The 11,751-nt window shown below is 32.5% G+C and overlaps 1 protein-coding gene across 1 annotated transcript; it reads left to right on the top strand.

Moving 5' to 3' along the window:
• The first annotated feature begins 1,026 nt into the window (after positions 1–1,026).
• Positions 1,027–5,810, top strand: LOC129317563 (protein TRAUCO). Its single transcript, XM_054961872.1, has 2 exons — positions 1,027–2,260; positions 5,368–5,810. Exons 1-2 carry the CDS (start codon positions 1,207–1,209, stop codon positions 5,631–5,633), a joined length of 1,320 nt encoding a protein of 439 aa, XP_054817847.1. The 5' UTR covers positions 1,027–1,206; the 3' UTR covers positions 5,634–5,810.
• The last annotated feature ends 5,941 nt before the right edge of the window (positions 5,811–11,751 follow it).

Below are 11,751 nucleotides of genomic sequence, written 5' to 3'. Positions count from 1 at the left end.
AAATGGAAGACTTTGAGTTGAATGAGAAAGGTAAATAAGAAAGAATAAGGATAAAAGTCAAATGGAAATAACCGAAGGATTTTGATTATGATTCGAATGGGTCATTAATAGGATAAACTGTATGAAATGCATATAAGATCAGGAAAAAGAAAAGAAGAGAGAGCTCTTTCTATGCCTACAAGGGAAAAACAGCCACAAGGTTGAGGAAACCACAATTATTTTAATTAGTTTGTAGAGGTATAATTAACTTTTTAAATATAATTAAGAATATATTGAAATAAATTATAAATATATATATTTAAAATTAAAATTGATAAATTATAAATAAATATAAATGCATTTTTATGTATTAGAAAATAAATATAAATGATCTATTTTATTATTATTTTTTGATAATCTATAAATGTAAATTATCTATTTTATATCTGATGATTATTTTATTAAATATATTTTATTTCAATATTGACATTTATAACACTAGGCATCTTTTAAAGTAATTGCCACATCCCAAGGGTTGCTTGGTTCAATGTAAAAGAATCCCACATAGTGAGATCCAAGTTAGTCTGGCTAAATGGTTGGAATTTTTTAAATTTTCTAAGAAAGTAATATAAAAAATAAAAAATATTAATTATTATATGCTTCCTCTATTTAAAAATATAAGATATTTTTTTAAGTTTTGAATGTTAAAAATATAATATATTTTTAATCTTTCATTGTATAATCGTTGTTTTTTTTAAAAAAATATTCTTATTAAATAAATTATTTTATATTTATTTTAAGGTGAAACACTCTATTAAATAGAGATATAATTAATTAAAAGATAAATAATTATTTTATTAAAAAATAAAATTTAATTAAAAATGTATGACATTTTTAAAAGAAGGGAGTAAAATATAAAATTTAGATTATCAAGGATTATTCTAGGATTTAGATTATATTTGATAAGAATATTTATTAGAAAAGTTATTCTATTTAGAAATAATTAAAAATGACAATATGAGGCCCAGCCCAAACGGATCGACCGAGTTCAGCGCAGCTCTCGGTTTCCGTTCTCCGTCTCTCACTCTCTCTCTTCTCCTCCGAAGAAATTCAGTGTGATTTTTGGAGCCAAACCTAACCTCTCGAGCGCGCATATCCAAAGTTTGAAACTTGACAACCTTAAAGTCCTTTAACCACATTTTCCCTTGTGACTGAGAATTTTTCGACATGGATAGCCTTCAAGCCACGTACAGAGACGATGAGGATGAAGAAGACCTGTCAGCTCCCACCGCCGCCGCCGCAGCCGGCTGTGGCACTGACGCCGAATCTCAAGATGTTCCTCCAGTTACTACCAGCACTCCTTCAGACACCCCAACTGAAGCAAATATTGATGCCAAATTGGAGCCTGATCCCTCCGATGAGATATCCGAGGACGAAGCGATGTCTGACGGTTCTGGGGACCCTAAGAAATCGCCAAAATCCGGAAGAGAACTGGAGAATGATGAGGAAGACGAAGATCCACCTCCTAAGAAGCAGAAACAGCTTTCTTCTCTTACGACCGAAACTGCAAAGGATGAATCGTCCGTATTGCCTGATGCAGTTGATGGGAATAATGGTTTGAGTAATGCCGCTGCTGTGACGCCAGGGTTAGGAACAGGGACGAATTCGAAGAAATCGAAGAAGAAAAGTAACAATGTGTGGGTGACAAAATCAACTCGGAAAGGAAAGAAGAAGAGTAAAACCAACAATAACAACAACCCTGTTGAGGACACTGTTCTTATCACCCCTGTTCCAAGGTTCCCCGATAAAACCGATGATACTTCAGACATGAAAATTTGTTTGTCTAAGGTGTACAAAGCAGAGAAGGTGGAACTGAGTGAGGATAGGATGAGTGCGGGGAGTACAAAGGGTTATAGAATGGTGAGAGCAACGAGAGGAGTTGTTGAAGGGGCATGGTACTTTGAGATAAAGGTTGTGAAGTTGGGGGAAACTGGGCATACTCGCCTAGGATGGTCAACTGAGAAGGGAGACTTGCAGGCACCAGTTGGCTATGATGCAAACAGTTTTGGATACAGGGATATTGATGGGAGTAAGATACATAAGGCATTGAGAGAGAAGTATGGAGAGGAGGGGTACAAGGAAGGTGATGTTATTGGGTTCTATATTAATTTGCCAGATGGAGCGACGTATGCACCCAAGACACCACATTTGGTTTGGTATAAAGGGCAAAGATATGTTTGCGGACCAGATGCAAAGGAAGATCCACCCAAAGTGGTGCCCGGTGAGTGGCTCCTTGTTTTTTTTATGGGCAGTTTGTTTTGTGTGTGTGTGTGTGAATTGATTATGCAATGGTTCATTATTAAACTTTGTCTTAAGTTTGCTGGATAGCAAGCAGAGCCTCTGACATAAATCCCAATCATTGGAATGATTTTCACCTTATCTGCAATAAACGCTTCCCCATAATTTTTTATTGATTTTTGATAGACTACTGACATCAAAATGAAGGCTAGTGATTGAGAAGATATGAAGTTCTAATCTACTGATTAAGGACAGACGTTGTAGTAACTTTGGTCTTTATGAAGATGGAATATTGTTGATCTGTTACATTAGGCTGATTTGTCAATAGCACGAGTTTACTTCTCTGCCAATTCAAACCTCTGACTTTGATGTAAGAGTATTGCACACCAACCAAATAGCCAGAGTTGTTCTGGCAGCATGAATTTTTCTCGATAGATTATAAAACAATGAAATTTTGAGTTTTTTTTTTTTTTTGGGTTAGTAATATCAATTTAGAGTTTTCTTAAACAATGTAAACAGCGTTTAGTATAATATATAGAGGACGAATTTTTGTGTTAATAAAATGCATGAACTCTGGGAAAAAAGTTGTGTTCGTAGGTGACAGACAGACGTGTCTGATGGACACATGTATTAAATCAAATCTGATGCATTATAATACAAATGGGTACTTTGAAGTTTTGTGTCTCAATGTCTACGAAGCACAGATACTTCAAAAAATGTATCCGTATCCAATACGTATCCGATATGATACTTGTAGGATACTTTTGCATGTGTATCCCATATTCTAACATTTGTAATATGATTTTTTTTCATAATTTTTTATTATATCACTTAAAAACTTTAGTCAATGTTTGTGTTGTGTCTCATGTGCACATTAGTTTTCATAAACTGCAATTTATGAGAAGCAACAGAGGTATGGGTTATGCAGGTCCAAGTTTCTGATTATATTGCTAATGCAAGGATTTTTTTTTTTTGTGATAAATAAACTGACACGTATGTTCCTTTAACTAAAATCTGGGGCGACCCAACTGAACTTGCACACATGCTCATACTGTACTTTTGTAGTTACAGCAGTTTCATATACTTGGAATTGCGAACGTAAAGGAAGATTCAGTCTGAGGATTTCATAGGAAATCATGATCTCTACTAATGGTGCGTTTAGTACGTGGAAAATTTATTTGAAGAAAGGAAAATGTGAGGGATTTCCGTGTTTGTAGAAGAGATCTTTCCCATTCTCATTTTATTCCAATGGACCCTAGACGTTGTAACGGTAATGGTTATGCTGCTATTGTGATTGCTGATGTTATCTTGGAATGATTTTTTCTGCCATCTCCCATATGTTGGGACTTTAAATGGGGCCTAACGTAAAATTGATGGCAACCTAATGTCTTGCATACTGCGCTCAGGTGTTCATGGAATTGGTGGGGAATGGGTTTGGCACAAATATGTTGCTGTGTATGGGGTCTGGCTTCTTGGGTCTAGTAAAACATGTACCCCAGTACTGACCATTGTAGGATGTAGGTTCTCTGATATCAGGCAACAAAGTATGGGTCTCATTTGCGTTGTGTTTGAAATGGACACTTCCAATTGGCTTGAAAGGCCCCAGTGGCATTCTCTTTCTAGTTACACCACCAAACAATTCTGGACTTATCGGCCGTCGTTGAAAATGGGTTGTCCAAATATGTCTACTCAGCCTGTAATATCCAAGGACAACAATGTTCTATGACTTTGATCACCTTTATCACTCCTTTCTCTACACTTTGCATCTGAATTGTGATATTTTCGATCTCTGATACTAACCAATGATAGTTTTTGATAGAAGGTGCTTGACTTCTCAAAATCAGGATATATATGTGTGTGTATATATATATATAAATGGAACACCATCTTGATTAATTGTCTTTCAGACGTCAATGAATGTCATTTTTTTAAAAGTAATTATCGCTGAAATCCTGGCATCATCCAAAGCTGAAATTTTGGGATTAATTCAGATCACAATGAAATTAAGATGTAATCTTTTTTTTTTTTTTTTTGTGGTGCTCTGATTCATTATCTCTTAATCGTTGAAAGTCTTCCTAAATCACCGAGCTGATGATGTGTGTGCGCATGTAGGGGAACTCAAGTTATTTGGTCATGTTGATATAGTACATATTTACTCGTTATTGGCGCAACATAGGGCTAGAACGCTCAGAATTAGAAATTAGAATTTTATGGTATTTTGAAAATTCTACTAAGGATTCAGCTGATCCTGTCGGGGTTTGTTATCAGAAGCTGACAGTTGAAGCTGTCTGCTCTGTATGCAATATCTGTTAATGTAAAAACAGGTGAATGGTCTTGAATAGGTGCTTTCTCAGACTTGACTGGCTGGTATTTAGGCAAACTGAGTTCTTATACAAGAATGGCCTTGGGGCTAGAGGATATCATGTTCTGTGTACTGATTAGGGCTAGCATTGGCATAAAATTGAAGGTGATATTGGAATTGGTGCTTATGTAGTATCATTCTATGTGGTTTGATATCTAAAAACCAGGTTTAGGGAAGATATTGGGTTTGTACTCTGGTAAGCTCCAGAGCAGCTAAATTTTGTTCATGCATTTGTACAAGTCAGTCAGGTGGAAAATGAACTTGTTATTGTAGTTTGATCCTGATTTGATTCCGTAGACAGAATTGAGAATCGACTGATTGGAAAATGGGAGTGATTGTCCCTGGGACCTTTGATAGAGGCATATAGAATCTGTAAAGGCCAGTGGCCTATACTGTCATACAAATGAAAATGCAGTTTGCATTGAATAATTGCTTTCTCTAGAGAAATCCAGCAACCGTCCTGTTAACCTAGTAAACCGTTAAGCCAGTATTTTTGACCGATTTAATAAAATGCTTTCTTTATGATCAGTTTGACGACAGTTTGACTATGATTTTGATTATTAACTCTTGAATCAATATTTTGACTAGTTTAATGGCCGGTTTGATTTTCAGTATCTTGGCTGTTACTGGATGAGCATTTTAGAGTCATGGTTTATTCTCTTGCGGTGTATGTTGCAAGCATTGAAATAATCAATATTCACTGTTTCAATACTGTATTCTCTGTGCAGGAAGTGAGATATCTTTCTTCAGAAATGGTGTATGCCAAGGAGTAGCTTTCAAGGATCTTTACGGTGGTCGCTATTATCCCGCAGCTTCGATGTACACCCTCCCCAACGAGCCGAACTGCACGGTCAGGTTTAACTTTGGTCCACAGTTCGAATTATTTCCTGAGGATTTCGGTGAACGGCCGATTCCGATGCCAATGGTTGAAGCTCCATATCATGGTTTTGACAACAAAGTTGAAAATGTTGAGTCTAACGAGAAGAAATCCTAGCAAGTCTTAGCCCATGAAATTACTGGGTATGACATTGCACAGTTGGTTGTAATTCTAGTTGGTTGTTAAAATGAAAACTGAGAATCACTAATGGATAGATTTTTGATGTAGACTCTTTAACAGAGAGAAATTGTCCATGTGAAATACAGAACATGTGTACAAAGTTTTGGCATTGTCTTTTGGGGTTTTTGATTCTGCATGTTTGTTGCAATTAAATATTCCGTGTCACTGAGAATGATTTTCTTGAAGCTCACATAAAAGATGAAAGGTGGTTTGAAGTTGCAATTGAGGAAGGATCTGCGCCAAAAAAATTTCATAGAAAACTTGACTATGACTTCTGTGTTCAAGGCAAAAACCAGAAGTACTAGAATTGAATGTTGAGGGCCATGAGTGCCATGTCTTTGAATTATTGAAAGTAAGGGTGTTTACGGGATAGAATTGGGATACCTTTGTCCTATATTCTATCTTTACAAAAAGACAGATTGAATTTTTGTCTCATGTCTTATTCCGTTTTGCAAGTTGTCCTGTCTCATTAAAAATTGGTATAGGATTGGGACAAAATTAGGACGTTCTATCATCCTGATAAATCATACAATGTTAGAAAAAAATTCAAATAATAATAGTTATTAAAATTTTAAATCATATAATTTATTAAATTTAAAATCAAAACAATACAAGTACATAAATTATAACAATTTAAAGTCAATTATTAAATTATATTAATCGTAAATATACATTATGATAGCAATTATAAGTAATCTTTAGGCTATAAGAATAGCAACAACAGGCAGATTAAGCACAACATCAAATCTTTATTCTTCTACTTTAGTTAAAATTTGTTAAGTTGATTACTCTTTTGAAAATAAAGCAAAAAATATGATATAAATGAAAATTATTAAATAGATATATATATATATATATATAAGAATAAATTTTATTAATATAATTAATATATTATAAAGAAAGATATCGCCCTGTTAACTTTATGTCATTAAAATTATTAATATAAAAAATTTTAGTTTTATATAAGAATTGCAAATATTGAAATTATAATTGATATGACTAATTATATTAATATAATTAATATATCTAATGTATATTTTCAAAATAAAAAATAATATACATATATATAATATTCGGGACGGGATGTCCCGATGGTAATCTTGTGTCCCATCTCATCTTAAACCCCTTTCCTATCCTGTCCTACAAAGTCTGGTCTCGATTGTTTTCGGGCTAGGACAAGACCCATCCCAATATGATCGAGACAATACCAAACTAATCAAGACAAGTACAAGCTGAACACCCCTAATTGAAAGCACAAATGATTTTTTTTTCAAGTAATCAATTTGATATTTACAAGAGAAAATGATAATAAAATTTTTTCAAATTATATAAATAACAATCTAGTTCCTCAAAATATTATAATTCTAATGAAGTTTTTAGGAATTTTTGTGTCAATAAATTTTTAAGTGAAAGGACCATTTTATCTTCGTTGAAAGTAAAAAGTTTTAGTCATAACTTTTATTTAAAAAATCATAACTTTTATTTTATAAATTGTAAGAGCTAAAAAAATTACAACTTATCAAGTATAATTTTTATTATTGAAAAACAAACTCTAACATAACAATACATAATAACTTTATTCTGTGAATCGTAAGAGTTTTTCTAACGGATATTAGAACAACTAAAACTAAATAATAATAATAATAATAATAATAATAATAAAACTTAAAAAGCACATTGAAATCCAAACACCCATTGTGTCGTCCAAAACCTATTTAAGGCCTTCCATTGCACAGTCGGTCCTATTTTTTTATTTTTTTTAAATCATGATATTTACAAAAGCACGCAAAACACCAAGGTTGTACAAACTTCTATTTTTTATTGCTTATAAGAGCCTTCTCATTAGAGACATTAAATATAAACACGTCACTTTATAGAAATTTGAACTTTGATCATGAAAGATTAGTCATTTCGACTACACCCAACTCCATTGATACACAAAATCCTATTTTTATTATTCATCAAATCACATTGGGTCAATAAATGCGCTCTACCTCAATCACGGAGTCTTTTATTTTTATTCTAATAAATGAGATATTTTTTTTGTTAAATTTTTTTTAGAAGAGCAAAATTTTTTCTTTATTAGTGATCCATTAACTCTGTCATTTTTTATTGACGTGGTATATCTTATGGTATTAATTTATTTTTAAACTCTTTTTTTAGGAACGCTGAACACCTTAAAGTTTTATTAAAACAAAATTTAATACACATTATTCAAATTTTTAATATTTATTAATAAAATAGTCTTTAAAAATAATTAATATTGATTAAGTCTCTTACATTTTCTATGTCATTTTCTATAATCTTTTTGGTCAATTAACAGTTAAATTAACGGATATTTAAAAATGAAGTGTCACTTACTTTTAATTAGTATTTTCATATCATACAATATGTTTTAAATTTTAAAATTAGGAAAATGAGTTATAAATTCAACAAGACAATATCAATTTTATCCATTTATTTAAAAGTTCATTCCCTTCATTCAATACAAAATTGTAAAATATCAAAATATTAAATTTGAATAGTGCAATATTTTGGAAGAACATTGACAGTTGACAAAAGAATTATAAAAAATGACCTGAAATTTCCAATTATTATTAATTTTCTTATAAGGTCATTGTCTATAATTTATTTGAAAATATTATTGCTATTATTGTTAGGGGTCAAGTGTATTTTTGCCTTGTATTTTTTTTTTTTAAGAAACACTTAGTACCTTATACTATAAATGGAACATTTTTCTCCTAAAATGGATCACTAACAAAGAGGAATTTTTACTCCTCTAAAAAAATGATTTTGAGAAAAAAATATTTCATTTATTAATATAAGGTGCTCGTTGCTCCTAAAAAAGTATTGATGTACAGGGAAAAAAAACAGACTTTAACCCTTATTTAATTAATGCATGCGTAAAATTTGCTTAAAATGTTGATATCTTGCGAGTTAATTACTTTGAAGATGAAGATCCTACCATGTGACTGATCTGTTATGCTATGCATACCCTATTTCTTGTGCTCGTTAGGAAACTTCACAAAATTCTCACCTTAGAAGATCCATTTCATTCATTCAACATCTCTCTCTTTTCTGTCCTGGTCTTTTTTCTTTTTAATAAAATGATCAACATATAAGTAAGTTACAATGATAAATTTACCAATGATGAAGTATTAAAAAAGACATCAAAGGACATCTAGATTTTTCTATGGAAAGCGAGAAAATTTTGAAACCATTGAAAAGTGAAATAAGGTCTCTCTTGAATAGATCATTCCAAGCGGAAGATTCAAGTACGTGAGCAAAGAAATACTTTGATAATCATTCTAGCAATGCATTATCCAGTGTTGGAATTTACATAAAATCCACCCTCGGTGAGCTATCAATAGGATATGACATAAATCCAATAATGATGAGTTGACCAAAATTTGAAATTGATTTCAATAATTTCTAATTGAATTCTAAAAGGAGAAGTAATTCTTCACAATAATGATGATTATTTCAATCAATTTGTTCACTTCATAATGAGGTGAATTATTTTTAATTGGATTTCTCTTTTTGAAAGTGACCTCACTCCACTATAAATAGAGACAGGTGGTTGAAGGTAGAATACATCCTAAAATATAACATTCTCCTTATTATCCCAACACTTAGCTAAAGCCTCCATGGTAAATATGGATTAAACCATACAATTATCAAATCATGGTTGTAGACTTTAACCAATTATTAAAAGGCTAACCATAGTAGGAAAGAAAAGACAAATAAAAGGTCTACTATCATTTAAAAAGTTCAAAATAAGTATTAGAATACTAACTTCACAATCCAACAACAACTTCATTTGAAAATATAAACCTTTCAAAGTTGAATTCTTAAGTTTAATAACTTATTTTAGAATCAAATATAAACTAATTTAAAACAAAATAAAAACATATATGAAAGCGTGAAAATCATATCATATAAGGTAGCAAATTAATTTAGGTTTAAAGAGCCAAAACGGCATTTCTGGCACAATACGTCGCGACATAAGGCACGACAAGCATACTTCAACAAAGTTTGGAATTATACTGTGGCGTAATATTTTACACTAAAGCATAAAATGTAAAACCCATGGCAAACTTTCTGGCCAAACTTTCAACGCATAACAAATCTTATCCGATGTTTGATTGACGTGATCTAAGTATCCACGAAAAGCTCATTTAGTGTATTAGCTAATGGCATTAGTCTCATTTACAAATTCTATCATATTAAAAACTTGGACACTTGGAACCAAAACTATCACTTTCTCCCATTTTTCAACTTTCACCAAAGTGCCATTAGCCCACATGTAATGTCCACCTTAATATTATCAGAACAACACTCACACATCGTTATGATAATTAGGATTAAATAAAATCCTCTAAAGAAGTTACCACAACTCAAGGATTTAAAGATAATTAGTTTAAAACATTGGGATCCCAAGAAAACCTTTTTCTAAAATATTGTTTGAGCTCAAACTATGGTTAAAAATTAATTTAGAACAAGTACAGAAGTATGAGAAACAAACCACGTCAAAATTAGGCTAAAAATGCCATTCTTTTACAAATTCTACTCCGTCCACCGCGGCGGATGGCACAAAGGGACAAGTTCCTCGAAGGCCTCTTACGTCGCGGTGCACACCCACTGTCATGATAGCAGATTGCTATCATGACAACCCTCCAAAATTCCAGAAGGCTCCGTTTGGCCATTTGATGTCCGATTTCAGTGGTTCAAGTATTCACATGAAGCTCTTTGAGCCCTCTAGCTAAGGGCATTAGTTTTACACTCAAATAATCATTAATTTAAAAGATAGACACTTGAACCCAAAATGGTTCGTTTTTACTTCAAAACACACCTCAAGGGTGTCCAACTCACAATACTAAATGTCATTAGCGCCAGAGACATTTTGACCATCTCAAATGGACCACATACAACATAAAAATTTATTCACATCACACAATTAAGAAATCATGCTCAAAATGACCACCAAACCTCCATTTGACAATAACACAAGGAAGCGGATAAAATTCAATGCAAAAATTAATTGGTCATTTTGACACATAAAACACTTGAAATATACATATCACATGTAAGTGTAACTTGATCAAGCACACACACTTAATCCACGACATCAATCTTGGACCAAGATACACACATTTATCACAATTTCATACAAGTGATATCCAAAATAATATCGTGTTCCTAAGTTGGCAATATATAGTGGCAATATTCATTACAAAACCAAAAGAGAAAAAGGAAAGAGCTATACTAAAACGCTCTTCACTCTTCAATTGCCCCATCCTTCCCCTTGCCCCTACCGGAGCCCTCACTTGTAAAATATAACCACAGGGTGAAATAAACATCTCAGTAATAAAATAATTCACTACTATTAATTAACATGCACAACCATAAGAGAGTAAGACTATGAAACTTTAAAATATACATTTAGCATATCACCACATATTCTCTTCATCAATACAAATCTTTTTCCACTAGCATGATCATTCTACCATACGAGCCTCTATATCACCCCGACCGAAACTATAGGCTCCTGGACCAAGTACACATTCATAATGATTTGAGCTCACCTTCAGTGGTAGGATCACATGGCCAAAGGTATCCTATCCTACTTTCGGACTACAGTTTCCACCTATTGCACACAAATCAGGATGTCATTACTTCAACACCGCATCATTGATGCTAAGGAGCGTTACTCTCCAACGCCATATCCCACATGGATACTAAGGAAAAAATCTCCAACAACGTGCCCCATTAGACACTAAGAAGATACATGCCATATAGATTTTCACTACTCCTTCCTACGAATGAACTCCGACCCCTAATATGATTATGCCCACACTCAACATATATATCATATAAACATTTTAAATTTATCAACTCATTTATATATAACTTTCATCACACGCATCATTTGTAAAAATAGATTTTCATGCACAAAACCATATTTTGTAATATGCAAGGTTATCAAATCTCAAGTTCAAATCCACATATCTACTCACAACAGTTAAGCAATATTATCAATCAGTATAAATTATTT

The sequence above is a fragment of the Prosopis cineraria genome, unplaced genomic scaffold (assembly GCF_029017545.1).
Source record: "Prosopis cineraria cultivar Desert tree isolate PC_DT_omini unplaced genomic scaffold, ASM2901754v1 PC8, whole genome shotgun sequence".
NCBI lineage: Eukaryota > Viridiplantae > Streptophyta > Magnoliopsida > Fabales > Fabaceae > Prosopis > Prosopis cineraria.
This window is presented reverse-complemented; position numbering and strand designations above follow the sequence as displayed.

Coding starts and splice junctions, on each gene's coding strand:
- LOC129317563 (XM_054961872.1), top strand. CDS start 1,207: ATGGATAGCCTTCAAGCCACGTACAGAGACGATGAGGATGAAGAAGAC. Junction 2,261..5,367: donor TCCACCCAAAGTGGTGCCCG/GTGAGTGGCTCC, acceptor TTCTCTGTGCAG/GAAGTGAGATATCTTTCTTC.